This window comes from Calidris pugnax, unplaced genomic scaffold (genome assembly GCF_001431845.1).
Source record: "Calidris pugnax isolate Ruff unplaced genomic scaffold, ASM143184v1 scaffold312, whole genome shotgun sequence".
Classification (NCBI taxonomy): Eukaryota; Metazoa; Chordata; class Aves; order Charadriiformes; family Scolopacidae; genus Calidris; species Calidris pugnax.
The window spans coordinates 334,191-361,842 of record NW_015091046.1 but is presented as its reverse complement, the minus strand read 5'-3'; the positions used below and the strand labels follow the sequence as shown (position 1 = coordinate 361,842).

Sequence of the window (27,652 nt, the reverse complement as noted above, 5' to 3'; positions counted from 1 at the left end):
TATGCCCTCCCAAAAAAAAAAAAAAAAAAAAAAAAGAATAAAAATAAATAAATCAAGAGGCCAAAGGGCCAAGGAGCATCTGTGAGGGGTTCTGTGTGACCCACCGGTCCTGTCTTGGCTACGGCTCCTGCAGAGAGACCTGGTGTGGGGTCAGGGAGCTGTGTGGGGTGCTCTGCTCACCACCCCATGGGGGCAGAGACCCCCAGGAGCCCAGCTGAGCTGGGGGGCAGCAGCCTCACCCCACCATCAGCCACGGAGCAGCAACCCCAGGTGCAGGTCCGTGCCACCCCTGGTACCTCGCTGAGCCGGTTCCCAGCCTCTGCCCCCGTCCTCCTCTGCCTCTCCGCTTCGATGACCTTGAAGAACTCCTGGCGGGTACGGTTGAGCACCTCCTGGGGATCCTCTGGCAGCATCTCCTTCACCTCCGTCGCCTGGGCCTCTGACTTGGCACGCTTCTTCAGCTGCAATTCCTTGCGCCGAGCCTCCACGATCTTCTCCCTCCTCGTCTCCCGCTCGAACATCTAGGACAGGGGTGGGTAACGAGGGGTGCAGGGTGACAGGGGACCCCGGGGGGGGACAGCATGCCCTGTCCGGGGACAGCACAGCAATGCTGAGGGTTTTGCTGTGACCTGGTGGCTCAAAGCGGGACGTACAGCGGTGACCAGGGTCTTCTCGTTCCTCTGGAGGGTGCAGAGCCCGGAGGACATTTCCAGCAGGGTGACGGTGCCCAGCTTGGAGCCACAGCCAACGATGCACCCGTTGTCCTGCAGGCGCAGGCTGGAGAGGGGCTCGTTGCAGACCTGGGGAGGGAGGACGGGTGGGTGGTGGCACTTAGCCCTGACGTGATGCCCCACAAGGGGGAAGTGAGGCAAGATGAGCCAAATCCACATGGTTGCCAACAACAGGAGCCTACGTGCAAAATTTTGGGCTCCAGATATGTCTCAGGGGACGGCTGCTGCTTGATAGAGCTTACCCCCAGCTCTGTCCCCTGTCCCAAATCTGCCAAGGACCCCACTGCCAGCGCTGGCTGGGGGCAGCCCCTGCTCCCCTCCCAGGGTGAGGAACCCCAAGCTGCTGGGGACCTCACCTTCAGGCTGAGAGAGGGGTTCTTCTGCTTGAAGAGGAAATCCCAGACGTCCAGGGTCCCGTCCGATCTGGTGATGAAGAAGACTGATGGCTTCACGGTGCTCCAGCACCCGTCCGTCAGGTCGGAGAGGTGGCACCTGCCAGCAGACAGACCTGACGCAGTGGGGATGGGCTTGTGGCCTCCTTCCTCCTGGTCCCATGGCTGCTGCCTGCACAGCATGGCATGGGCACCCTCCGTTCCAGCACCCATGGCCACGCTGGCACCGCTCGCCCTTGGTGACCATCCCCACCACCTCCTGCCTGACCTGAGCAGAGCAGACCCTGCCGGGGTCACCAGACACGCTCTTCCACAAAAAAGAAGATTTTTTTTGCAGAGCAAACTTAGGAGCACTGACACCTACTTGGTCTGCATAATTGATGAGTCCTTGATCTCCTCTGACCAGATCCGAGCAGTCCCGTCACCCACCGTGAGGAAGACTTTGGGGTAGAACGGGTTCCTGGCCAACGCGTAGACGGGTCCAATGTGGCCTCTGTAGATGCTGGTGATTTTTTCGGAGGGTGTCTTGGCCTTGCGGTTGCAGGCGATGATGGTGCCCTGCTCTGTGCCCACCATGAACTTGGTGGGCTGAGGGTGGGAGCAGGAGAGAGCAGCCGTCAGCAGGTTGGGGACCCCGCAGCGCAGGCAGGGGACAGCGGGGCAGCAAAGGGTTTTGCTGTCGGAGCAGAAGGGGAGCCTGGGGAGAACGGAGCCCTGGGACTCTGGGGGATTTAGAAACCAAAATGCCAGCAAGACCCTGTGTTTTGGGAGAACATCAACTCCTGATTCTTAAAGATGGGTGGGAACATGCTGCAAGCGGCAGCACAGTGCTCTGGGTCACTCTGGGCTTGTGCTGTGCCCCCGGAGCCCTGCCTGGGGGGTGACCCAGCGCTGCCCACCCCGCTGGGTTTGGCTCACGCTCCTGCCCAGGGCACTGGTTGTGTGTGGGGAAGGTGACCCTGATGTCAGGGCAAGGACTTACCATGGTGGGCTCAAACTCCAGCGTGCGGGCACCCAGAGCGTTCTCCAGGAGCCCTTTGTGGGTGATGTCCAGGACCAGTGACTCGGTGGGCTCAGACAGCTTGCGGATGTCCCACCACAGGACCTGCAGGGGACAAGCAGAGGGAGGGGGCCACAGGGAAGGGGCTGCTCCTGGCTCAGCCACGAGTGCTGGGGGGCAGAGCGCCCTGGAGCCAGGCAGCTGCCCCATCCAGCCCCTGCTGCCAGCCCGGGAGCCTGGTTCCCATGCTGCCATGGCTGGCGAGGGGCAGGGCAGGCAGGGGAAGCTCTTTTGGGCTGTCAGGGGGGTCCCCATGGGAGTTCCTGGCACCTTTCCCTGCCCCTGCCCTTTACCTGCCCGTCGGTGGAGGCCGAGAAGCACTCGGTGCCCGTTTTGGAGGGCAGCCAGATGGCTCCATACACAGGGTCCCTGTGGCTGACCTCCACGTGGGACACCTCCACGGGCAGCTCCCCTTTCCTGGTGTCCCAGTAAGCTGGGAAGGAAAAGGAACTGTCAAAATCTGCACCCTCTCCCTTGCCCAGCTCCTTTGCTTGCCGTGCATTTCCCGAGGAGGTGCTGCCCCACTGCCCAAGCCAGAACAGGGAGCAAACCTCACTGGGAGCCCCCTCCCCGCAATTCCCAGCCCCATAAGCACCCCGTGGGCTGGGAGCCTGCGGCTGAGATCACTCCCAGCGATGCCCACTCTGAGCCCAAACGCAATTTGCACCTTCTGCAAACGAAGCTAGGGGGTGGTAACATTAAACAGCTGCAGCAGTTCTTCAGCAATCATCTCTGTAGCAGATGCACCATGACCCCCAGAGGCAATAAATCCCCCTGGCTGCCCCCTGCTCTGCACAGGGGGGTTGCAGCAGGACCAGAGATGGTCTAAGCAGCCCCCAGACCCCTTGTCAGCTTCCAAACAGCGGCTCTTACACTTCTAAAAACCAGCCCGTGTGACCTGACCTCGGCTGCACTCCCTCCTGCATCCCCAAAGGGCTCTGGCTAACGAAGGCAGGTCCCCTGAGGACGGCAGCATCCATCCTTCCCTATCTCTGCCTCTGACGTGTGGCAGGGGACAAGCCACGACGCAGGACTGGCCGTGGTTCAGCAAAGGTCAGGCAGTCGGGCCGTGGTGGCACCGAGATGCAGGGGCTCCCTCCCGCTCACTTCTAATTAGGCAATTGGATGTGACGGCGTGTGCTCCGCTGGGCCCGTGCCACACGCCTGGGGAGCCCCAAGAAGGATGGGGTGAGATCCCTCCCCTCCATCACCTGCCTCGTGTGCAGGAACAGCCCCGTAATGCACGCCCCGTCAGGTCCGATCGCTGCTGCCAACAGCAAGGAAAACATTGAAATGAGAGCAATTAAATCAAAGGGCTCGTGTGGCCGAGTAAACAACAGAGCCATAAATGAAGCTGGCAAAGAAGGGCCCTTTTCCAAGTGCTTGGAACGACAGCACAAGAACAATTCAGTGCACGCAACGACAGCCACTCTCCTGGGATTTTGGCACGCGAAGATACGAGGCCGTGGGCAAGGCAGGAGCACAGCCCGTGTGCTGCTCCAACGTCTGATCCAGCAATCCCTGCCAGGTCCTCGCTGCCCCAAGTGCCTGCAAAGGGCTCCCGGGGACACTTTCCTCCCCTCCCTGGCTACCTGTTCAGGTGAACACATGCCCGTCCTCCCCAGGTCAAGAGTTTCTGGCCAGCTCGGGATATTCCCAGCGGCAGCACTAATGATTTTACAGCATTTGTGAGTGTTCCAGTGCTGGAACTAGGCTCTTGCCGAATTAAAATGAAGTCTCATTAATATGGCCTCGTGCCTAATCCCTCTTCCTTACCCATCTGCCCGTTGTAGCATCCTCCTAGCAGGATGTGTGAGTCTTTGGGGTTGTATTCCAGTCTCACCAGAGGGGATGACGGCTTGAGAGCGAGCTCCGGCTTGTTGGAGTTTTCTGCCGAGAAAGGAGGAGTAAAGAGCAAAATGCAAAGGCAGGCTGGAGGGTGAGCACCCCTGCCCCAAAACTAGCCCCCCCGAAACCACTGCACCCTGCTCCTCTGTGCCTAGCCATGCTGGATGAGGAGAAGCTGGTGAGCTGGCCCTGCCACCAGGATGTCTCACCATACCCAGGGAAAAGAACCTGCCAGCCTGGGGACAGACCCCTGGTGCCTCAATCTCTGACACCCTGACCCTTCTTCTTTGTGTCTTTCACTCCAAAATACACCAGGTTTAAGGCAGCTTTTGACAGAAGAGTGTAATTCTCAGCCTGGGCTTGTGCTGCCTCTTTTTTTTCTTAATCAAGCACAAGTGAACCATATAAAGACAAGAACCACGTAAGAGGAGCGTGGCTCAGCTGCCTGTTGTAGTGCTCTGGCTCATCAAGTCATGTAGTGGGATTTTAGTGGTTCTTTTCCACCTGTTGGCCAGCTTTCAGGTCCCATTTCTCCCCTTCTCTGCATCGATCTGTGGGCGAAGCAGAAACCCAACCCCTGTTCACCCCCCTCTGGAGAGCTGTGAGGTTTCGTTACGTGCTTTGAAGACACAAAGTGCTTCCGCAGTGGCAGCATGACTGACTGGTGAGTTTTCCCTTCCCCTCACCGAGATCCCAGATGTACGAGTCAAAGCTCATGTCTTTCGCGTTTTTCTGGAACTCCAGCCTGGAATAAGCCACTGCCAGTTTCTTGCACGTGTCAGGGTGCCAGGAGAGATGTGTGGCCGTCCTCTTGGTTTCGTTGGGATCCCTATTTGATAACAGGACATCAAAGAAAGATGTTTAGCTCGCTAACAGCTCTGTCCCGGCCCCGGGATGACTGTCTCCCAAAGGAAACTGTGGGAATTGCAATTAAAACAAGCTGCAGCCCTTGAGCGTTGAGTGCAGGAAATGGTTCTCTTGGAGAGTTGGGTGGGGGGGAGAAGAGTTGGTGATTTAATAAAGTCTTTCCAGTGATGCGTTTCTAAGAATCCAATTATGTTACTGGACCTGACTTCTAGAAATGACCTAACAGCCCCTGACATTTGAAAATAATCTCTGAGGCATCACAAATAAATAAATAATTTCTCATCTGAAGCACTGTTAGAAGATGCTCAGATGGTGGTACCTACTTCCAAAGTGCCTGGGTGGGGTGGAGGGGAGAGAGGGGAGAGACAGATGGAGAAAGGGAGCAGAGGGGCTGCAGCAGGTCTCCTCATCCATAACCTGATCCAGCACTACCCTAAAGCTGCTGCATTTTCCACTTTCTTTGCCTCTAACAGCAGCTTAATACGTGCTGTGGATCTGGAGAGCCTGGCGAGCCCCGCTGGTCATGCTACCTGATGACATCGATGTATTTTGCCGAGGGGGGCTCATCTTCCACCTCTGCCGTCTCCTCCTCCTCTCCAAAGTACTCCTCGTAGATGTTGATGGCGTTGTTCTGCTTGATGCAGTGCTCCATCAGCTGCGGGGAAAGCACAGGCCGTGCCTCTGGGGAGCTGCTGAGGCGAGGGAACCGGCAGCGGGTGGGCAAGGGGGGTCTGGGAGCGGGAGGGAGGGGGACGGGCAAGGTCTTACGGTGCCGAGGTGCACGATGGTGTCGATGTAGTGTTTGTCTTTCTCCACTTTCTTCCTGAAGCGGGTGGTTTTTTCCATATCCTGCGGGTTGATGTCTTCGGGCCAGCCGCCCTCCACGTGGTTGACACCGCAGGATTCCACCTCCACCGGCTCGGTGTTGACCTGGGGGGTTGGCACAAAGGAAACAGGGCAAGAGTTTGAGCCGAAAAGGTGCAAAATACCACATTTCCTCCCCGGGACCACCTGGAGGGCGGCCCTCACCTCGTGCTCCGACATGTCGCTGGTGTGCTGGACGGAGCTATCCACGGGGTTCCTCAGGATGAAGTTGCTGGCCATGCTGGGGTCGGGAGGGATGTCCACGTTGACCGTGGCCGGCCAGTCGGAGAAGTTGCAGGGCCGGCCGAACTCACTGCGCTTCCGTGTGTAGACATATTTGATCTCCATGGCGGCCCTCGCGGGGGGCAGCGAGCACCCCTTCCTCCCACAGACCTACGAGCGGACCCCGAAAGGGGTCGGGGACTACTGGGGGGGGCACCCACCGCGGCAGGGCAACCCCTCGCCCTCCTGCCGAGGACCCAGGCCTCCAGACGCGGCCTGGTCTCCCCCGGTGAGGCCTCAACGGAAGCCACCGGCAGGACCGCGTCTGCCGTTGACTGGCAACGGCTGAGGGGCGACCACATGACCCTGCCGCCATGTTGGGAAGGGCAAGGCGGCGGTGTCACGTGACGGCCGCCCCTTGCCGCCATGTTGGGAGGGGAAAACCTGGCTAATTGCAATTAGGGGGCTAATTGAAACCAAGGGAGCTTGCGATTAACACAGGGGGTTGGGGCGGCGGCTTCCTGAAGGAGAAATGCCTTCTGCTGCCAGCCCCAGCCTTGGTGGTGGGGGGGCGGAGAGCAGGCTGGGAGAGCCAGGGCCTCAGGGAGGGGAGCACAGCCCATGGTGGAGCCCCCTCCTTGCTCCCCCCGACCCCTCCAGCCACAGCCCTTGGCCAGGAGAGATTCCTGTGGGACCACACCAGGTTCCTGAGGGAGCCAGGCCATCCATGTGGCCGGCATCAGCAGCCCCCAAGGCCGCAGCCATTGCTGTGGGGCCCCAGAGGCCTCCGCCAGACCCCCAGACGCCCGCAGGGAGGAGATAAGTTTAGTACAAGTGTTTATTGTCGTTTTCCCCAAAGGGCACATACAAATCAGGCCGGACTCCAGCTCCTAGACGGAGTCCTAATGAGGTTAGTTCAACATGCGTTTTAAAAACAGCTCTTTTCTACCAGTACCGTTACATCGAAACATTAAAAGCTGGAAAAAAAAAAAAAAAAAAAAAAGTCCCCTGAAGTTTCCAATAGCAAATAATGCTAGTCACACATAACACGGACAGACGGCGTTAGGGGAACAGAGGGTATGTACAAGTTATCTTTAAAAGACACAGTGAGTCACTGCTATCAAGTAAGACCCCCCAGGTGGCCCGAGGGGGACAGCCTGGCACCCCGGGGGGGCTGCCAGGCCACAGCACTGTTAGCCAAAGCAGGGAGGAAGGGATGGAGAACCACCACCGGCAGCACAGGAGGCTGCTAATTGCAATCAGAGAGGGAAAGCCCTCGCTCACCCGCAGCAAGGTACAGCCATTCACAGGGAAAAAGACCCCTGGAGCAAACCCCGGATAAGCCACCGCAGTGGTGCCCAAGGTGGCTACGAGAGCTGGAGTCGTCCCAGCCTGACGGCAGGACCATGCCCTCCCCGGGACCACATCCTGCCTCAGGAACACCAGAGTCATCCCTAACCCTCTTCCCAGGGGATTTGTGGTTACCCCAGGGCTGTCCTGCAGCAGGCGGGGAGCCCACCCCAGCGCAGGCTGCCGGCCTGCCCACCCAAGGGAGCCAAACCACCAAAATAAACCCCTACAAACTAGCCAAAAACTGGCTACCAACAAGCAGCCCAGTAAAACCACACCGGGGCAGAGGCAGCAAGTCGAACCGCGCCCCTGCCCTGCAGAGAACTCATGAAAATAAAACCCAGAAGCCAAGCAAAGGAAATCCAGCAAGGCCAAAACATCCCTAATTCTACAGCCTCCAAACCCAGGGCCAAGGTGGGGTGGGGGGGGGAGCAGCGATGGGGGGCACGGGGAGCCAGCTCTGCCCGTGCGGAGCGGGAGCATGGCAGAGGGGAGCATTTGAGGGGGGGGAGGCAGCAAAGCCACCCATGGGATCACTAGTGGTTGGTACTGCATTGCTACGGGAGCGAAGGAACCCGGACCCCTTCCCCGAGGGGCTGGTGCCAGGGGGAGGGCAGCCCTTGCCCCCAGGTTTGGTGGTTCCAGGCAGAGGGAGCTGGGGAAGGCTCCCTTCCGTGGCGTAAAACATCCCCGAGCTGGTGCAGATGGGAAGGGAAAGGAGAAGCCGATGCCGGGGAGTGAAGCATCTCCGGGGCTTCCCGGTGCCACGTCTGGCCCCGGAGTCACCATCAGCCATAAGGAAGGAAGACTTGAGACCGAGCAGAAGCTGCCGAGGGGGAGAGGAGGGTGGGCAGAGCACGAAGGGGGGGCTCCCCACTGCCGGGGGCTCATCCTCTGGCTGCTGCCGGGCTCCCCACCACATCTTTTCCAGGTGTCTTTGGTTTGCATTAAAGAGCCGCCGCCGGCGTTTTCCTCCTCCCGGGAGCTGCTCGGGGCGAGCGCCTTAGGCCGGGAACTCGGTGCCGTGGGGCCGGATGTGCTCATCGGTGACGGACAGGTAGGTGGCTCGCATGCTCGGGGAGTACTGCGGGGAGAGGACAGGGGGGTCAGCGTACCCCCCGACCCACGGCATCCCCCACCAGCCACCTCCGATCCAACCCTGCTCCCCCACGCGCTGCCAGAGGATGGAGAGGGGAAAATTGCATCCCACCCGTATTATTCCCCAATTATCTGCCAGGTTGCCACGGGGAAGGGGGGCAGAACCTGGTCCCAGCCTCGTCAAGGGCTGGAAGACAAGAGACCCCTTCCAGACAAGACACTTCAAGTGCCTCAAACTCTGCTTTGCCCCTTCCCTTCATCTCCCACCTTCCCGACTCCAGCCCGGCAGCAGATTCAGCCCCAGTCACTGAGCCTGGATGTGTCCAATCCCAAGGGACTCACACTGGGATGGGCTCGAGCTCCCCTCTCCCCTCAAGGGGACGGTGGCACCGCAGGCACCGTCTGGGCTGGCACAGAGATGGAGCAGGGTGGGCTTTAGCCCCGACACCCAGGCTGGGACCAGTTTCTGCGGCAACTGAGCTGGTTTTTGCCCCCTGATCTTCCCTGTCTACACCCAAACGGGCTCACTGGGTGCCTGTGCCCACAGCCACCACAGGCTGAACAGGACAAGGTCCCCCTGACGCACCGGGAAGGGGGTACCAATGAGCCCAGGGCAAAACCTCAGCCCCCCCAATGCTGCAGAATTAAATTTCTCCATCATTTTGCGGAGGGAGGGGCACCCCGGCCAGGCATTAAGGAAGATTATTCCGAGTTTGTTATTTTGGAGGGTGAAAGTCCTTCCTCGGGGATCTGAATCCTGGTTAAATTAGACCATTCAGGGCGGGGAGAAGCGCTCAAATTAATTCCCCCCCCTCCCTCCCTCCCCAGTTCATCCATCCCCAGGGAAGAGCCTCGCCAGCTGCCAGCTCTGCGCAATCGGATTAGAGGCTCCTGCGCTGGCGCGGCGCCACGCTTTCACCTGATGGCACCAAAATCTTCCCCGGAAGAGGTGAGCGTGGTGTCCCTGCCACAGCAGTGTGCCCGGAGCCACGTCCCCAGCCACACCGGGGTGCCACCATCATGCCCACGAGGGACAAACCAGGGGGGACATCACTGCTTCGGATGGAGGCATCGAAGCAGATTAAACGCTGTCAGAAAGGGAAGGGGGAAAACCACGCCGAGAAAGTGATGGAGATGGGGATCCCAGCACACAGGAGCTGTAAATCCAACCCCTCTTGTGCCCCACACCCCAAGCCTTCCAGGATCTCCCCAAAAAATTAAACCAGCCCCATGGGGAAGAGGGTGGAGGGAGGCACCGAGGAGGGGAAGGAGGATGGGAACCCGGCTGCTGCCCCAGGAGGAGGAGGAGGAAGAAGGAAGTGGCTGAACTTACTCTTGATGGGCAACTTAGCTCCAAAATAATTGATGCAAAAAAAAAATAATGATAAAAAAAGAAACGAAAAGAAAATAAAGCAGGCATTAACAGACAGGGTGAGCTTAAACAAACAGCGGGGAAATGTAAACATGCACGGGCGGCAGCGGAAAGTGTCCTTTGAAAGTCGGAATAAATAAGAAATAAAAGCAGAGAAGAGCAGCTGAAGGGAAGACTATTTCGGTCTCCTCCGAGCACGTGGCTGGTGACCTCTCTCTCCCCACAGCCCCCACGGGCCGGCCAGGAACTGGGTTAGTGAGACAGGCAGGGGGGACGCGCTCGCTGCTGGGACATGTCCTCTGCAAGGGCAGGAGGAGGGAGCCGAGCTCGCCCGTCCCTGTCCCCACCCGGGTGAGTGGCTTTCCAGTGAAGCAGGGGGGCTCCTGGCCACCCGGCTAATCCCCCCCTAGTCCCGTGGGGCATCACAAGAAGGACTTGGCCTCGGGTGTCCACCGTACCGTGGGAGGAGGAGAACCTCTGCCGATGAGGGGGACGTTCTCGTAGCGAGGGTTCCCACCGAAGAGCACGGCTTGGTTCCTGGAGGGGGAGACCCCGTCAGAGTTGGGGGGCACGGCAAGACCCCCACCTTCATCCCCATGCCCCCAGTGTGGGGTGAGGCTTCATCCCCGAGGTGGGGGGATGAACCTGGAGGAAGGATGGGGTGGTGTCTCACATGTACTCGGAGACGGGGGCGTTGGAGATGGTCTGGGCCGGGGGGTGCAGGCTGCTCTGGCTGCCCAGGCTGCTGCTGTAGCTGCAGAAGCTGCGGAGCTGCCCCCGGGCCGGGTTGTGGGTGGCGATGCGCCGGGCCTGCGGGTTGAAGGGGTCTTCCTCGTCCATGTCATCGTAGTCCCGGTCCCTGCGGGGACAAGGCACCAAGTGCTCACCCCCCTGGCCCCAAAGGCAGTTCCCCGTGCCCAGCTGGTGCCACACACTCGCCCCGTGCCCCCCCTGGTGAAGGCAGGGGCTGGGGGGGCAGACCCACCTGCCAGTGAAGTGCTTCCAGGCCCGTGGTGTGGCGCAGATGATGGTGGAGAAGGAGGCGGCCACCAGCAAGGAGAAGAGGACCAGGTAGAGCAAACCCTCCACCCCATCGTAGCAGATGCCAATAAGGGCGTCCAGGTAGTCCTGTCGCAGGAGAAGGGATGGGGCAGGGCTGGCAGCAGTGGGGGGGTGACCCCCAGAGCTGCAGACCCTTATCCTGGACCTCCCCATTCCCTCACCTTGTGCAGCCCCCGGCAGTCCAGCATGGCCGTGAGCTGGTGCAGGCTGGTCTCAGAGGAGTTGAGGAGCTGCTGGACCCCCAGTAGGTCTTTCTGCAGGAGAAATGGGGGGTTAGGGCAGCACTGGTTGAGATGGGGAGCAGAGTGGGGGGTCCCAGGGTCCCAGTTCCCCTCACCCCGTACCTCAGCGGTGGGGAAGAGAGGCAGTGCAAACTGTATCAGGCCCTGGATCTGGATCTGCATGGTGGTGAGGGAGCGCTGGAAGACGGTGAGAGCCTGCAAGGGGGGAGCAGGGAGCGGTGACGGAGCTGCCGGGGTCACCCCCCCACCCCAGGCAGCACAAAGTGGGGTGCTGGCTCCCCCATACCTGCTGGAAGGGGTTGCTCAGGCTCTGGTCACAGTACAGGTAATAGTGAACCACCTCTGCAAAGCAAAGGGGAGACACCGGTGTCAGCGTCCCATGGGGATGGAGGGGAGCACAGGGTGGGCAGTGGGGAGCTCTGGACCCCCCACCAAAGGTTTTGGGGGAGCACTGGGGTCCCTCATCTCCACGCCGTGCCCCTCACCTGCGCTGATGTCGCTCTCCGTCTGGTTCATGATGAACTTATCTGGAGCCACGCAGAAGTCGCTGGTGCCCTGTGGGGACAAAAGGGACATGGTGGGGCCTGGGGAGGAGGGGATGGGCACCCGCAGTCCCCAGCTCTGCCCCAGCATGACCAGTAACAACCCACCCCTCCCAGCCCCACTCACCACCGCCGCCGCTGTGTCCACAGCCATGGATGCCCAGCTGAGGATGAGTGTGAGCAGCCCACAGCACAGCATCCTGCGGGGAGAGGGGTGAACACACCATGGGGGTCCAACTGTGTGTCCCCCCCCCTCCCCAGCAGCTCCAGTGCCACTGAGCCCGGCCATGGGTTACTCACGTGGTGAGGAGGCAGCGGGAGCGCTTGGCCAGCCCCAGGCAGGCCAGGAGGCAGACGGTGAGGACGAGGATGAAGAAGAGGAGATAAGCCAACCACCTGGGCGCAGAGGAAGGCTCTGTCAACGCTTTGCCCACCACTTCGCCCCCCAACAACCCCCCCACCGGCCGCCCAGTGCCACCCCACGGCCCCACTCACCGGTAATACTCCACGTAGGAGACGTGGCCGGCCAGCTCGGTCAGCTCGGCGCTGGCCCCTCGCCACACGGGCAACCCCGAGAGCTGGAGGACGATGCCACCGGCCAACTGCTGCATGAACTTGAGGGTCTGCAGGTAGTCCCCCCGGGTGGCCAGCACCTCGTTCAGCCTGGCCAAGTGCTGCTCCAAGCCCACCTGCATCTGCAGGGTGGTGCCCGCCACCTGGGGAATGATGGGGACAGTCAGTCTCGCCGGGGTGGCACCGGGGGCTTCCCTGCTGGTAGCCATTCACCCCCCACCCACGGGATGCTGACCCCCGCGGAGAGCGGCCCCACACCAACCCCACGTGCTCCAGCCACATCCATCCTCTGGGACAGCTCTTTTCTGGCCACAAAGGCCCCATTCTGTGGGGTGACGTCACCCTCCCGTGCTCAGCCATGGCATGGCCGCCCCGGGGGCTCGGCCGGCAGCGCAGGACGCCCGGGTCCCTCCAGCCCCCCTCCCCAGTGCTTTAACCAAACCTGGGATGGGGAAATCGAGGTGATCCCGGGGGAGAAGGAGGGGGTCAAGTGTGGGGGGGACGGTGACCCTACCAGGGAGTCGATGCCGGTGAGGGTGTGGTTGGCGTGGTCCAGGGCGTAGAGCAGCTGGTAGACCCCATCGTTGGTCTCACTGTTCCCATAGAAGCCGATGCCGACGGCCGTGCTGCGGGCAGAGAGGGGACCCCCAGTCAGAGAGAGGTGTGTGCGGGGGGAGACATTCACCCCAACATGGTGCCCTGCCTTGGGGGGACACCAGCTGGACAGGGGACACTCCCAGGAGAATCCCAGTTTCAGGGGACCTCCACCCACGGCAGGACAGAGCCAAGCAGATGGAAGAGGGACAGCACCGTGATGGGGACATGATGGTGACACAGGACCTGGGGACTCCCGAGCCTGGAGCTGCTCCACGGGCCGGACATGGTGGGTTTGAAGCTCCTCCTGCCAAACCCCAGGAGATTTGAGGGCGGAGGGGCCGGGCAGAGCAGATTAGGGGAATCCGCTGGAAGCACCGCCGCTCCCGATTAAAGCTGCTCCTGGGGCTCAGCCCCGGGAGGGAGGCGGGCGATGGGCTGGGGCCGTGCTGTGGCCACTCCAGGCCCCGTGGCAAGCTCATCGCAGCCACTTTGGTGCTCCCTGGCACCCAGTGTGCCAGCGGGCACAGCCAGGATGGACATGGGAGCCAGGTCCAACGAGGGATGTGCCCCTGTCCTGGCCAGGCATGTGCCCAGCATGCCCAGTACTGCCCCCTCCCCACGGCAGACCCCGATAAAACCAACAGACACTGGCCCATTTGCCACATTTGGCCTTTAACAGCTGCAAACAGGCTCGGTGTAGCTGTCAGGCGGGTTTCAAAGCCCTGGGCGAGCTGCAGAACGGTCCCCCTGCCGCCTGCCAGCAGACACCCTGAGGCTGGAAGAGCGGTGGGGAGGGGGGGGGTCCCGGGGGGAGCACACCAAGCTCATTAGTGCCATTTCCCTGCTCTGAACAAGGCTCGCAGGCAGCCATCTCGCTCCGCCCAGGCAAAACCAGCCCCTTTGTCTGGCGAGCGGGTCATGCTAAAGGGCCCCGTGTCCCATCCCGTCCCCCCTCCCGCAGGGCCAGGACTGCTGGGGGGCATGTGGGCTGGCTAGCTGGGGATCCTCCTAGCCACGGGCTACCAAAACTCGAGACGGGCTTGGAAAGCTGCTGGGTAAAGAAGGGTTCCCCCTTGTCTAATTGCTCCTGTCGTAATTAAGGCCGGGAGCACACGGGACCTGCCAGCTGGGTCACGCTGCTGCCTGCCATCTGCTCCGGGCTGGGATTAGCGACCCGGCCCCGCTCCCCACCGGGATTAGCCGGGAAGGCGGCACGGCTGTGGGGGGGACAGGGACAGGGCTGGCCCGTGGCCGGTCCCCGGGGCTCCCCCAGCACCGGCAGGGATGGCCCGTATTTAATGGCACGGATCTAATTAAAGCAACTCATAGCAGGACCCTCGAGCCCCCCTTGATGAGGAGGGGACAGCACGGGGTCCCCGTCCTCACCAGCAGATGAGCCCGGCGGTGACGGCCATCCAGGTGACACAGCAGGAGTGGGGGCGCTTGGTGTCGGGCTCCTGGTCCCTCTTGCAGCAGCAGAGGCAGATCAGGTAGACGGTGAGGAAGAGGAGGTTGAGGCCGAGGCAGACGGCAGCCACCAAGCCCAGGAAAAGCAGCGACTGGGGAAGGAGAGAAGAGGAGAGGGACACACACACACACACACACACACAGTCAGTGCCCGGGCCATCACATGCTGCAGGGCACCCGGCAGGATGCGGCCACCTCCAGCCCCACGGGACGGTCACACGGGGAGGAAAGAGGAAGAGTCCCCTGTCCCCACACGGGGTCACACCGAGCTGGGGGTGCAGCAGCCCTTCCACGGGGGTGGGGAGGGGGTAGGACACCGTGGCTGCCCCCCCTCCTCATTTCGGGGTGCCCCGCGATGCTGGGGGGGCTACGGCACCGCTAAAACGAGGGGTGACCCCCCCCCGAGCGGAGAAGGGGGGTGGGGGGGAGGCGGTGGGACACCGTGGCTGCCCCCCCTCCTCATTTCGGGGTGCCCCGCGATGCTGGGGGGGCTACGGCACCGCTAAAACGAGGGGTGACCCCCCCCCGAGCGGAGAAGGGGGGTGGGGGGGAGGCGGTGGGACACCGTGGCTGCCCCCCCTCCTCATTTCGGGGTGCCCCGCGATGCTGGGGGGGCTACGGCACCGCTAAAACGAGGGGTGACCCCCCCCCGAGCGGAGAAGGGGGGTGGGGGGGAGGCGGTGGGACACCGTGGCTGCCCCCCCTCCTCATTTCGGGGTGCCCCGCGATGCTGGGGGGGCTACGGCACCGCTAAAACGAGGGGTGACCCCCCCCCGAGCGGAGAAGGGGGGTGGGGGGGAGGCGGTGGGACACCGTGGCTGCCCCCCCTCCTCATTTCGGGGTGCCCCGCGATGCTGGGGGGGCTACGGCACCGCTAAAACGAGGGGTGACCCCCCCCCGAGCGGAGAAGGGGGGTGGGGGGGAGGCGGTGGGACACCGTGGCTGCCCCCCCTCCTCATTTCGGGGTGCCCCGCGATGCTGGGGGGGCTACGGCACCGCTAAAACGAGGGGTGACCCCCCCCCGAGCGGAGAAGGGGGGTGGGGGGGAGGCGGTGGGACACCGTGGCTGCCCCCCCTCCTCATTTCGGGGTGCCCCGCGATGCTGGGGGGGCTACGGCACCGCTAAAACGAGGGGTGACCCCCCCCCGAGCGGAGAAGGGGGGTGGGGGGGAGGCGGTGGGACACCGTGGGGACCCCGTCACCCCCCTGCTATAGGGGTACCAGACCCCATTCCCTCTCCTATAGGGCCACTGGACCCCCTAGCCAAATGCTATAGGGGTACCAGACCCCGTCACCACCCTGCTATAGGGGTACCAGACCCCATTCCCTCTCCTATAGGGCCACTAGACCCCATTATCCCCCTGCTATAGGGGGGCTGCACCCCATGCCCCCTGCTATAGGGTCATCATGCCCCATCACCCCCTTACTATAAGGGCACCGCACCCCACTCCCCCCGCTACAGGGGCACTGAACTGCATCTACCCCTGCTATAGGGGCACAGAATCACATCTCCCCCTGCTATAGGGTCGTCATATACCGTTACCCCCCTGCTATAGGGGTACCACACCCCATTCCCTCTCCTATAGGGCCACTGGACCCCATTATCCCCCTGCTATAGGGGGGCTGCACCCCATGCCCCCTGCTATAGGGTCATCATGCCTTATCACCCCGCTACTATAAGGGCACCCCACCCTCCTCCCCCCGCTATAGGGGCACTGAACCACATCTACCCCTGCTATAGGGACATCATATCCCATCACCCCCCTACTATAAGGGCACCCCATCCCCTCCACGCTATAGGGGCACGGAATCGCATCTCCCCCTGCTATAGGGGTACCCCATACCATCATCCTCCTGCTATAGGGGCATGGGACCCCATCACCCCTGCTATAGGGTTATCATATACAGTTACCTCCCTGCTATAGGGACGCTGTACCCCATTCTCCATCCTATAGGGACATCACACCTAATCACCCCCCTGCTATAGGGACACTGTACCCCATCCTCCATCCTATAGGGACATCACACCCCATCACCCCCCCGATATAGGGGCACAGGACCCCCTTACAAGGACTGCACCACCGTCACCTCCACAATGGCACCACACAGTGCCACGTGTGACCATTCCAGACCCCTCTCTCACCCCCCTGCTATAGGGACACTGTACCCCATCCTCCATCCTATAGGGACATCACACCCCATCACCCCCCCGATATAGGGGCACAGGACCCCCTTACAAGGACTGCACCACCGTCACCTCCACAATGGCACCACACAGTGCCACGTGTGACCATTCCAGACCCCTCTCTGTCCCCCAACACCCAGCTGTCCCCCCATCAGTGCTCCCCGCAGGAGAGGGGACAACTCCCCGCTGTGACACCAGTGTCACGGAAACCTCATCCCAGTGCACACCAGTCCCACCAGGGCAATGGGAGATGTTCCGCTCAGCCCCACCAGAAACAGACCTCGTCCCCCCTCCCATCCCACCACTGGGACATCCCACCCCCTAAGGATGGGGACCACCAGCTGCTCTCGCCGGGGCAGGGACCCAAAGAGGCTCCTGAACCCCAGGAACCCCAAAAGTCTCAGCAGGAGCTGCTGGAAGGACGGAGGTGACAGAGGGAACACTTCAGGTTTGTGTTTATTGTAACAAACGTGGAGAAACCTACAGAGGAACGGCTCATTTCAGCTCCTTCACCGCCAGACCTGGGGGGGGAAGAAAGAGAGGGTTTAAGGGTTGGGAGTTGGAAAGGTCCTCGCTGTCCCACCCCCTGCCTGAGCACCACCACCACCTCATCATCATCATCACCATCATCTCATTAAGGTCCCTTCCAACCCACCCCATTCTATGATTTTATGATTTCCTCCAGCATCAGTTCCAGGCACAGCAAAACCCGAGTGGCCCAGAACAGGGTGACACGTGGTGGGACAGGGCTCGTGTCCCACTGGGGCCACTTCCATCCAGCCTGTTGCCCCCCCAAAAACCTGGGACACTTCCCTCCAGAGGCCAAGGGATACCTGGGGGCAGGGACTGCTTCAGCTTCTCGGCCTTCTCCTTGTCCGTGATGACCAGGGTGTAGAGGTACCGGCTGCAGCGCACCTTGAACTTCACATTGTCCTTGTTCTTCTTGATCTTGACGGCTGTGGGACGAAGGAACAGGTCAGGGGGACAGCGGTGACCCCAAACCTGAGCTGGGAGGATGATGGCAGCCCTGGCCTCACCCATCGGCGTGACACGTGGTGGGACAGGGCTCGTGTCCCACTGGGGCCACTTCCATCCAGCCTGTTGCCCCCCCAAAAACCTGGGACACTTCCCTCCAGAGGCCAAGGGATACCTGGGGGCAGGGACTGCTTCAGCTTCTCGGCCTTCTCCTTGTCCGTGATGACCAGGGTGTAGAGGTACCGGCTGCAGCGCACCTTGAACTTCACATTGTCCTTGTTCTTCTTGATCTTGACGGCTGTGGGACGAAGGAACAGGTCAGGGGGACAGCGGTGACCCCAAACCTGAGCTGGGAGGATGATGGCAGCCCTGGCCTCACCCATCGGCACTAAACTCCAAACTATTATTTTTTTTTTTCCCCCTACACTGTTGTCACCAAAAATTGACTGTCCCAGCGAGGGGACTGGGCCCTGCTCCCTTGTGGAGATGCAGCGCTGGTTTTCCAAAGCCAACAGCTTTATTTTGAGGTATTTTGGCTCCGCAGAAGCAGCAGTTTAGGACAAGCAAGGTGGAAAATTTATCACATTGTAAATTTTCAAGGGAGCGTGACAGTTCGCACCGGGCTCATCATTTACCTGTGTCACCTTCTGCAACTGACTGGCTGCTCTGGAGCTCGTAAGGCAGCTCCCGTGCCCTGCAGCCAGAGCTTCCCAGCTCCTTTACATCCCCCCAAGGCTGTTTTGTCTCAGCTCACCCACAACCCAAATCCTGAACAGAGTGAGCCCAAAGGCATGGAGATCATAGAATGGTTAGAGTTGGAAGGGATCTTAAAGATCCTCCAGTTCCACCCCCCCTGCCCTGGGCAGGGACACCTCCCACCAGCCCAGGTTGCTCCAAGCCCCCTCCAACCTGGCCTTGAACCCCTCCAGGGATGGGGCAGCCACAGCTTCTCTGGGCAACCTGGGCCAGGCTCTCACCACTCTCACACCAATATCTAATCTAAATCTCCCCTCTTCCAATTTAAAACCATTACCCCTTGTCCTGTCACTGCACTCCCTGACAAAGAGTCCCTCCCCAGCTCTCCTGTAGCCCCTTCAGATATTGGGAGGCTGCTCTAAGGTCTCCCCGGAGCCTTCTCTTCTCCAGGCTGAACAACCCCAGCTCTCTCAGTCTGTCTCCAACCTTCTGAGCATCAACACTTCATGAGGGGCTGTCACCAGCTCCAACAGCGTTTCGGTGTTTAACTACCCCCTCTCGCCCACACCCCCGAGCGATAAAAACATCTCCAGAAGGAAAGCGCCTCTTCCCCGTGACAGCTGGATCCAAATAAGCAAGAGAAGAGGGAAAACTCTTCAGGCGTTGTTAAATACTGAGACAAGGCATTTCTGGTGTTTCAATTACAACGGGCTTTGTATTTGCAACAAAGGAAAAGGCGAGTCTGATTCACTTGTCACTCTGACAGCAATCCCCAGCGCCTGACACCACCGAGCTTTTCAAAGATTACAGCAAGGCAGAGACAAGGTGATATCTGCAAACAGTTTCCAGCTGGGGCTTGGCCACAACACCCCAGAGGAAGCGTGGCTGAGGGGGAGCCCAGCCCTGGTCCCCCTACAGCAGACCTCGCCTCTGGGGTCCATCACCACGTCCCTTTGCCCAGTGTGGCTTCTGCTCACAGGCAGCGACCCCAGTCAACACCGAGCAAAAGCCACCTGAAATGTCACAAACCCTGTGTCCCCCCTCAGGGCTCCCAAGCCAAGTTGCTCCTCAGCCTCCCTGGGGACAGGTGGCCCCACAGCCCTGCTCTGGTGGGGAAAAGCAGCTCCCACACCAGAGCATCCCACCCCACTCCTCCTGGAGACACACACGGCACTCACACTTTGCGTCCTTCCTCCTGGCTGTCAGCAGAAAGTCTTTAATCTCCTCAATTTTGCGAGGCTGAAAGGCAAAACTGAGACTCAGCGTATGGAGAATCACAGAATGGTTTGGGTATCTTCTGCCAAGGGTTAATGGTGGAAGGAACAGAAGGAGGTGGTTATGGCCAGGGGAGCGTCTGGTATTAGATGAACAGGGCAGGATCTGACCAACCCTTCGGCTGGATCATAGAATCACAGAGTGGTTTGGGTTGGAAGGGACCTTAAAGCCCACCCAGTGCCACCCCCTGCCCTGGGCAGGGACACCTCTCACCACATCAGGTTGCCCCAAGTCCTTGAACCCCTCCAGGGATGGGGCAGCCACAGCTTCTCTGGGCAACCTGGGCCAGGCTCTCACCACCCTCACACCAAACAAGTTCTTCCCCACATCTCAGCTCCATCTCCCCTCTTTCAGTGTCAAACCCTTCCGCCTCGTCCTATGGCTCCCCTCCCTGATCCAGAGTCCCTCCCCATCTCCCCTGGAGCCCCTTTAGGGACTGGAAAGGGCTCTAAGGTGTCCCCGAACCTTTTCTTCTCCAGGCTGAACCTGGGCCAGGGTCTCACCGTCCTCACCCTTCTTAATATTTCGTCTAAATCTCCCTCTCAGTGTCAGAGCCGAGAACCCACTCCCCACCCCACACCTTGGTCCCTGTGAGGGTCCCCAGCTGCCACAGCCAAGACTCCCCCCTCCCAGCATCCCCCTTCCCCGCAGCCAGGCCAGGGAGAGCCCTTCCTCCCCTGGGGGGGGTCTGGGCTGTGTTGGGGTGCTGGGAAGCCCTCCCGCCTTCCTCCTTTGCCCACCCCGCCATCCTCCTCCTCCTCCTCCTCCTCACCATGGTTCCGGGCCGGCCTCAGAGCGCTCCAACCTGCGGCAGAAACAACCCAAGATGGCGTCAGCCCCGTCTCACCGCCCGAAAACGGCCGCCCAACATCACCTTCCCCCGCTCCCGCCCCGCGCCCGCCCATCCGCCCGCCATCGGGTCCCCCCGGGTCCCCTCCGCTCCCCCGGCCCATCCCCGGGGCCGCCCAACCCCGTACGGCCACGGATGGCCCCCCCCACCCCCGGTCCCGGCTCCGCCATGGCGTACCCACAACAGCGATACCTCTGTGAAGAAAGCGGAAGCTGAGCGGGCACTTCCGCATCCGGGACTTAACCCCGCCCCCTCCGCTACGGCTCGGCCCGAGGGACAAAAAAGGGCGGCGGGGGCCGCCAGCGCCATGGCGGGCGCGGCTCTTGTGATGAGTTGGCAGGGTCTCAGCACCCCCTACCCCGGGGTGCACCGGGCACTCCCGGCCTCCCCCATCCCTCCGAGGACGGGCGGGCTGTTTGTAGCCTCCCGAGCATTGTAGCCTCCCAGCATTTCTCGGGGGGGGGCTCGGGTAGGGCTGTAATGGAGCAGCTTTGCCACAAGAGAGAGCTTCAGCCACGCTCAAAGCCCCCAAAATCGCCCTAAACACCTGCAAAAATCCTTGGGGGTGGATAGCGGGGGGAGGAGGGACCCCCGTCCCCGTCCCCCATCGTGTCCTTGTCCCTGCACCTCCTCGGTCCCTCTCGGCCCCGTCCCCATCCTGCTGGAGGAGCGGTGTTTTGGGGTGCTCCTCGGGGGGCTCTGGGTGCTTTGGTGCTTGGATGGGGCCGGGGGGAACATCGAGTGCGATGGGGACACTTGTGGGGGGGGACAGTGGGGCAGGGGGGCTGCGTGGGCACCCTCTTTGGGGTGGCCCCAGCCGGCGCTGGGTGCCAAAAGCTTAATTACCTGCTGATTCCTGATCTTGCAGCCGTGGTGGTTTTGGAGATGGGTAATTAATTACCTTCTGCTTTTAATGACTGCTGGGGATGGCTGTTGGCAGCGCTCGTGTGCGTGCCTGCGAGGGGACACGAGCACGGGGCCGTGTCTCACGTCGGTGGTGCCCCCCGGCTCCTTCTGGAGACCCCAAATCCTGGGGATGCTCCCCAGAGCGATGGAATTAAGTTACGAGGAAGAGGAAGGAGGAGGAGGAAGGGCAGGAGTAGGTGACACCAGGGAAGGGACAACCCTCCCCACCTGCAGCCCACCAGTTGTTCCCAGTATCCCACTAAGCCCAGTTACTGGGACGAAGCCCGCAGCCTACCAGTTGCTCCCAGTATCCCACTAAGATCAGTTACTGGGATGAAGCCAGCAGCCTACCAGTTGCTCCGCCCACCAGTTGTTCCCAGTATCCCACTAAGCCCAGTCACTGGGACGAAGCCCACAGCCCACCAGTTGTTCCCAGTATCCCACTAAGACCAGTTACTGGGACAAAGCCAGCAGCCCACCAGTTGTTCCCAGTATCCCTCTAAGCCCAGTTACTGGGACAGAAAATTAGTTACTGGGATGAAGCCCGCAGCCCACCAGTTGCTCCCAGTATCCCACTAAAATTAGTTACTGGGATGAAGCCCGCAGCCCACCAGTTGCTCCCAGTATCCCACTAAAATTAGTTACTGGGATGAAGCCCGCAGCCGACCAGTTGCTCCCAGTATCCCACTAAGCCCAGTTATTGGGACAAAGCCAGCAGCCCACCAGTTGTTCCCAGTATCCCTCTAAGCCCAGTTACTGGGACAGAGCCCGCAGCTGGGGAGGGGGAGGCTTATTGGGTGGGACGATTTCCCCACACCCCCCCTCCCTCCTGCCACCAAATGAGTTTTTTAATTGTTTGATTTACTTATCTCATCTCTGATGGGCTGATCTACTCCGCTGCCTTTTAATTGCTTCAAAAGTTGAGCAGTTTTTCATGTTTTAAGGAGTGCTGAATTGTATAATTAAAACACTAACAGTGTAAATCACCGGCGCAGAAGAACGACAGCAGAGAATTAAGGGAGCTTTTTTTGCGTCATAATAAAACCAAACCGGCATGAAAAGTGCCCATTCCGGCACCCCCCCCGAATGCTAATGCTTGGCCCAGGGGAGCGAGGCCCCGGCACACCCTGCCCACCTCCAAAATCACCTGGTTTTAGCCCAAAACGCAGCGTGGCCTCCCCCTCAGAGCCTGATATGGGGGGCATGTGGGTCAGACGATGGCTGTCCCCCCCCCGGCCAGGTCCCACGGCCCCTGTGCCCCCCCAGCAGCATCACTCCTGCTCCTGCCTGGGAACGGATTCACTTTTACTTTATTAATATTATTTAAAAGCCGAGCGGGCGTATAAATCAACAAAAATAATTCATGAGAGTCATTAGCTCCTCAAAGACGGGATCTTTTTACGACTGGCTTTAAATTAAAAAAAGAGAAAAAAAAAAAAAAAAAGAGCAAGAAACGCACCACATTCTGAAACTGCGGCTTTTAAAACACATCAAATACATTTCCTCCCAGCCTCCCACCGGCCCGGCTCCTCCGCCTAATGAAATTCAATTAGCATCCTTAATTTACCCGCTGGCTACCAGTTTTATATTAAAAAATCTTTCTGGTTCTGCTCGGGAAGCGCCGTGCCGGGATCACGGTTGTGTTTAACCCCCCGGCTCTGGGGGGGGGAACCATCACCCCCCTCCCCGGCATGGGATTTGGTGAATGGCTTGATGAGGAGCCTTCCTCCTCCTGTTCCTCCTCCTCATCCTCCTCCAACAGCTTGGGGAGGCTCCAGTGATGTGGATGTTGATGGAGCCATGTGGAGGATGCCGGATCTGGCCCCAGGCACCTTGGGGTGCCCATGGGTGCCACCCGCTGAGCCAGGCAGGGTGACATCCCCCTGGGGACAACGGGGACCTGGCCACCATGGGTGGCAGCCCCCCCCTCCCCGTCAGCTCACCCGGGAGTTTTTTTGGCAGGCGGTGAGACGTGTGTGTCACCCGGCGATTAGATGCTATCGCCTTATCGGCGGCGGCAGCTCCGGGGGCTGCGGGGAGGGGGGGGCCACAACGAGGCAGGGGAGGAAAAAAAAAAAAAAAAAAGAAAGAAGAAAAAGAAGAAAAAAGCGATGTGATTTTTCCTCTCTCCTCCTCTCACAGCTCTGAGCCAAAGTTAAACAGCCACCGAAGATGACCTGCCCTGGGTCGTCGCCGTGACCTCGGGGACCTCTGGCTGGTGGTGGCACCGAGTCCCGCTCCCTCCCTGTGAGCCACAGCTGGCTCCCAGTGCTCTCCCGAGATCCCAGTGGGCTGGAGGGGCTGGGTGCGGATGGGTGCTCCGTCCCAGCCATGTTTACACACACCAGGACAGCTGTACTTTTATTATTATGCATAATGACACTGTCCTTAACGGAGTCACAAGCCATTTTTCCCAGCGGAGGGACAGAGCTGTGGTGTGGGAAGGGGGAACCGCAGCTCATCTCCACGTCAGGGTGAGCTCTGAGCTACTGGACCGGTCCCAACAGCAGCCTTGGGGTGTCCTACAGGAGTGTTTGGTGCCCAGTTTGGGTACTCTGCACCCCAGGCTCCAGCACGTCCTGCTGGGAGCTGAGCATCTCCTCTCTGGTGTGACTGGGCAGCACCTGCACACCCAAAATGATGGTGGTTTCCTTCCCCAGCCTGGGGCAGCCAGCAGGGAAAAGCCACCCATTTGGGGTCCCACGTTGGGTTAGAGCCTGGGAGGCACGGCTTGTCCCAGGTCGGTGATGCACTGGCTGCATGTGGGTGATGTGCCCGTGGAGGTGTGTGGTCCCACCTTGGGCTCCCTGGGGAGCTGTCTGTGGGACCCCCCCCTGCGTGGCTGCACCTCAGGGCTGCCGAGCTCCAGGGCAGACCAAGATGGGCAAGGACATGAGTGTGACCTTGAGACATGCATGGATGTGACATGCATGGATGTGATGTGTGGATGGAACGTGCAGGGATGGGACATGCAAGCTCGAGACATGCAAGATGGAGACACACATGGTTGAGATGTGCATGGGTGGGATGTGCATGGATGGGACGTGCATGGATGGGACATACATGGATGGGACATACATGGCTGGGATGTGCATGGATGGGACATACATGGCTGGAATGTGCATGGATGGGATGTGCATGGATGGGACATACGTGGATGGGATATGCGTGGATGGGATGTGCATGGCTGGGACATGCAAGCTCGAGACATGCAAGATGGAGACACATATGGTTGAGATGTGCATGGATGGGACATACATGGCTGGAATGTGCATGGATGGGATGTGCATGGATGGGACATGCAAGCTCGAGACATGCAAGATGGAGACACATATGGTTGAGATGTGCATGGATGGGACATACATGGCTGGAATGTGCATGGATGGGATGTGCATGGATGGGACATGCAAGCTCGAGACATGCAAGATGGAGACATGCACAGCTGAGATGTGGAAGCTCAAGACCTGCGTGGCTGGGACGTACAAGCTTGAGACACGGATGTCTGAGATGATCATGGCTGGGACATGCAGGATGGAGCCCTGCCCGCAGCTGGAGCGCTGCACGCCCCGGGGGTGCACACCTGAGACACGCCTGCCCGAGCCGTGCACGCCGGTGCCCGACACGTGTGCTCCAGGTGTGTGCACCGAGCGGCGTGTCCCCGAGCTGTGTGGCCCCCGGTGCCATCCCAGGTGCCATCATCCGCCACCCAGCCCTTGTTTCATTCTCCCAAATTTCGGGTCCTTCTTCCCGTGTTTGTGGGGGAAGGCGATGGGCGGCGGCGGTGGGGAGCTGGCAGGGTTAATGGGAGACGTGAAAGGACACGTTCGCCGGGAGATTCCCCTATTCAGGGAACAAACCGCAGCAGAAATTGATTTTTTCCCCCTGTTTACTCCAGTTTCTTCCCCCTGGTGCAGAGAAGAAAGGCCTTGCATGGCGATTACCTGCTCCGGAGTGCGGGTGCAATTTGCTGGCCGCGTTTATTATTAACAGGGACAGAAAACTCTTTCCAATCACTTGGCATTTTCTTCCTTTTTTTTCCCCCCTTTGCTCTCGTTCTTTCTTCCTTTCTGGGTTTTTAAAGCGAAGGGCCCTGGCAGCGCGCTGCCGAGAGCCGATCAATTCACTCCTAATGGCAGCTCCCATGCCCTCGCATTCATCAGCCGGGCTCTTAAAGAACATCCCAGGCTTCATGGACGACTTGGGGGGAAAAAAAAAAAAGCAAAAAAAAAAAAAAAAGAAGCCCATTTGGAGGCGAGATCATATTTTCTCCCTCTCTTCCCCTTTTGTTCTTTATTTGCGGAGGACAAAGGCAGGCACAGGCTCGAGGTGGGGAACAGGCAGCGGAGGCAGATGAATTCCAAAGAAACAAAAGGGCCTGTTTTCATGGAAATGCCCTGAAAAGGGGGGAGTAAATTTGGGGAGGGGGTCTCACACACACACAGAGGGAGCTGGGGAAAAAGCCAGGGAGGGGTCGTGTTCAGCAGCAGCATCATGGCGTGGCTGGAGCAGGAAAAAGGAGAATAAACGGGGCTGGAAGTTTTCCCCGCAGGCATCGGGAGCCGTTTGAAGCTCTTGAATATATATTTTTTTTAATTAGGGCTGGGCTGGGCCGGATCCTGCCCAGGCGGAGGGGCCACACGGGAGCTGGGATCAGCATCTGGCCCTGGAGCTCTTCCCGTCTTGCTGCCGTCGGCTGTTTTTGGGGTTTGGGAGGGGCTGGAGCCGGGAGGGGGGGGTTAGTGGGTTGTATTAAAGCCATTTAATACCTGGGTCCCCCATTGCTGGGCACACTTTGTGTCCCCCCACAGGGCAGGAGGGCACCAAACCCGAGGGGATATAAAAACCCAAGCGATGCAGAGCAGAAAGTGCTGGGGGTCCCCCCGTCTCTCACCAGCACCACGTCTGGCCACCTGTGTCACGAGTCGTTCCGGTCTCAGTGGGGCTGTGGGAGCACGTGGCCATGTGGGGCAAAGCCCCAGGGTGGCTGTGGGGTGAGGTCCCTTGGAGGAGACGGGTGGTGACACGGGGAGCTCAGGGGAAGGTGACACGATGGGGGAAACCACCCGAGCGTCCCACCCGGCAGCGCGAGGCAGACACCAAAGGGCTGCTCCCCTCCTTCCTCCTCCCTCCCCAGCACCCATGGGAGCATTGGGAGAAGCTGGTGATGCTGGTGGTGCTCCTGCTGCCGGGGTGCCCGTGTGATGGCACCGTGTGCCATTTATCCGGCGGAGCGGGCACCCTCACGCTCCGTGGCACAGCATGGCGTGAGCGGGTGGCCCGGGATGCTGCGGCTCCAAAGGGGCTTTTCTGCAGCTCAGGGGAGACCAGCACAGAACGGGGAGAGAACTCCATCTTAATTGCATTTCATTACAGTGTCCTCCACCTGCCCTGCCCCCCAAATCCCCACCCTTGGTGCCAGCCTTGCCCCCCCTGGGGACCCTCTCGCAGCCTGGCTCCGGGGTCCCCCTCTGAAGTTGGAGAGATAAAAAGGAGCCAAGTCCCAGTGTTTCCGTGGGCACCAACTCCATCGTGCCAGGGGCTGGGCACTGCACAAGGGTTTGGGGTGGTGGGTGACCCCCCCTGCCTGGGGTAGGACATGCCCGACTCCACGGGGACCCACTGGGTGTTGGGGACCCCAGTTCCTTATCCTGCCCAGTCCCCAAAAGTCCTGGCCCCTCATTCTGCGTGGTCCCCAAGCAGGGGATGCAGAAGGTGATGCCCCGATGCTCCCCTCACTTGTCCCTTGCCACCTGCAAAGGGGATTTGCCCTGATTAGGGGTACAGAGCAGTGGGTGAGGTGCTGCGTCGTGTCCCCCGATGTCCCCTGCACCTCCCTTCACGGGGTGTCATGGCTGGTGACCCCGCGGTGCAAATATCAGCCCCACACATCCAGGGGCTGTCAGGATGCAGGCAGGACCACCCCCCATGGGTGCTGCAAGGGGTGGGTGGCCCCAAAGGTCCCGAGCTGGGACCCCAGTGGGCGCCGGTGGCTGTGGGACGCAGAAGGGACAAGCAGGTGGCACCCAGGGGTGGCATCGACGGTGGCACCGGGAGGAGGGCAGAGCAGCTGCGGTGCCCGCCTGGCTCCCCACCACCCAGAGCAGCTCCAGCCGAATTTGGTGTCATCCTGCAGAGGAAGATTATGGTAATTTTCCTCCCCCCCCCCCCTTATGCATAATTTTCCGACTGGGCTGCAGCAGAGGCTGTGCGGAGAGGCTGGGTGATGGGAATGTCATCTGCGATTCGATTATCTCCCCCTGCCTGCTGCCTCTTTTTTTTTTTTTTTTTCCTTGTGAAACCTTCATCAAAATATGTAGATCTAATTAGGACAATTACAGCGCGAGGACAGCTGAAACCCACCCAAAGCCCCACAGCAACCAGCTGCTTTGGCTGAGCCACCGGCGAGAGGGGGGGGACGGAGGCTTTTTGGGGGGAGTTTGGGGGATTTTGGGGGCTCTGCAGGGGGGGATGAAGGGGG

At 60.2% G+C, this 27,652-nt stretch overlaps 4 protein-coding genes across 6 annotated transcripts; 1 reads left to right on the top strand and 3 right to left on the bottom strand.

Moving 5' to 3' along the window:
• Positions 1-13: 13 nt before the first annotated feature.
• Positions 14-6,424, bottom strand: DNAI2 (dynein, axonemal, intermediate chain 2). 3 transcript variants are annotated; one of them, XM_014956603.1, is made up of 12 exons: positions 5,928-6,421; positions 5,667-5,828; positions 5,429-5,553; positions 4,718-4,860; positions 3,960-4,073; positions 2,477-2,616; positions 2,106-2,228; positions 1,488-1,711; positions 1,088-1,223; positions 630-800; positions 297-521; positions 14-139 (listed from the first exon to the last, which is right to left on the bottom strand). In XM_014956603.1, exons 1-12 carry the CDS (start codon positions 6,108-6,110, stop codon positions 119-121), a joined length of 1,767 nt encoding a protein of 588 aa, XP_014812089.1. In that variant the 5' UTR covers positions 6,111-6,421; the 3' UTR covers positions 14-118. The 3 variants fall into 3 exon arrangements, with proteins under 3 accessions (XP_014812089.1, XP_014812087.1, XP_014812088.1); XM_014956601.1 differs by having other exon boundaries at positions 79-521; positions 5,928-6,424; XM_014956602.1 differs by having other exon boundaries at positions 79-521; positions 654-800; positions 5,928-6,420.
• A 384-nt stretch (positions 6,425-6,808) lies between these two features.
• TTYH2 (tweety family member 2) lies at positions 6,809-16,228 on the bottom strand. The gene is made up of 14 exons (XM_014956584.1): positions 16,200-16,228; positions 14,207-14,530; positions 12,738-12,849; positions 12,146-12,366; positions 11,951-12,046; positions 11,778-11,850; positions 11,594-11,663; positions 11,395-11,450; positions 11,211-11,303; positions 11,028-11,120; positions 10,790-10,932; positions 10,478-10,663; positions 10,263-10,341; positions 6,809-8,418 (listed from the first exon to the last, which is right to left on the bottom strand). The coding sequence occupies exons 1-14, from the start codon at positions 16,226-16,228 to the stop codon at positions 8,338-8,340; spliced, it is 1,656 nt and encodes a 551-aa protein (XP_014812070.1). The 3' UTR covers positions 6,809-8,337.
• A 739-nt stretch (positions 16,229-16,967) lies between these two features.
• Positions 16,968-20,509, bottom strand: RPL38 (ribosomal protein L38). The gene is made up of 6 exons (XM_014956582.1): positions 20,446-20,509; positions 20,191-20,223; positions 19,322-19,382; positions 17,518-17,745; positions 17,306-17,428; positions 16,968-16,993 (listed from the first exon to the last, which is right to left on the bottom strand). Exons 2-6 carry the CDS (start codon positions 20,191-20,193, stop codon positions 16,968-16,970), a joined length of 441 nt encoding a protein of 146 aa, XP_014812068.1. The 5' UTR covers positions 20,194-20,223; positions 20,446-20,509.
• Positions 20,510-24,165: 3,656 nt separating this feature from the next.
• LOC106896510 (keratin-associated protein 4-3-like) lies at positions 24,166-26,376 on the top strand. Its single transcript, XM_014956581.1, has 2 exons — positions 24,166-24,808; positions 26,309-26,376. The coding sequence occupies exons 1-2, from the start codon at positions 24,166-24,168 to the stop codon at positions 26,374-26,376; spliced, it is 711 nt and encodes a 236-aa protein (XP_014812067.1).
• The last annotated feature ends 1,276 nt before the right edge of the window (positions 26,377-27,652 follow it).

What these genes read in the sequence shown, in the direction of transcription:
- DNAI2 (XM_014956601.1), bottom strand. Translation starts at nt 6,110, where the DNA reads ATGGAGATCAAATATGTCTACACACGGAAGCGCAGTGAGTTCGGCCGG. An exon ending in CGGCCTCCACCGACGGGCAG is followed by an intron (nt 2,229 to 2,476) that starts GTAAAGGGCAGG and finishes TGTCCCCTGCAG; the next exon opens with GTCCTGTGGTGGGACATCCG. An exon ending in GTCCCGCTTTGAGCCACCAG is followed by an intron (nt 522 to 629) that starts GTCACAGCAAAA and finishes CCCCTGTCCTAG; the next exon opens with ATGTTCGAGCGGGAGACGAG.
- TTYH2 (XM_014956584.1), bottom strand. Translation starts at nt 16,228, where the DNA reads ATGGGGTACAGCGTCCCTATAGCAGGGAG. An exon ending in TGAGCAACCCCTTCCAGCAG is followed by an intron (nt 11,304 to 11,394) that starts GTATGGGGGAGC and finishes CCCCCCTTGCAG; the next exon opens with GCTCTCACCGTCTTCCAGCG. An exon ending in GCCCCCGTCTCCGAGTACAT is followed by an intron (nt 10,342 to 10,477) that starts GTGAGACACCAC and finishes CTCCCCCTCCAG; the next exon opens with GAACCAAGCCGTGCTCTTCG.
- RPL38 (XM_014956582.1), bottom strand. An exon ending in CCTGTCCCACCACGTGTCAC is followed by an intron (nt 17,429 to 17,517) that starts GCCGATGGGTGA and finishes TTCGTCCCACAG; the next exon opens with CCGTCAAGATCAAGAAGAAC. An exon ending in GAAGCAGTCCCTGCCCCCAG is followed by an intron (nt 16,994 to 17,305) that starts GTATCCCTTGGC and finishes TTCCCCCCCCAG; the next exon opens with GTCTGGCGGTGAAGGAGCTG.
- LOC106896510 (XM_014956581.1), top strand. Translation starts at nt 24,166, where the DNA reads ATGGAGACACACATGGTTGAGATGTGCATGGGTGGGATGTGCATGGAT. An exon ending in GCCCGACACGTGTGCTCCAG is followed by an intron (nt 24,809 to 26,308) that starts GTGTGTGCACCG and finishes CTCCCTCCCCAG; the next exon opens with CACCCATGGGAGCATTGGGA.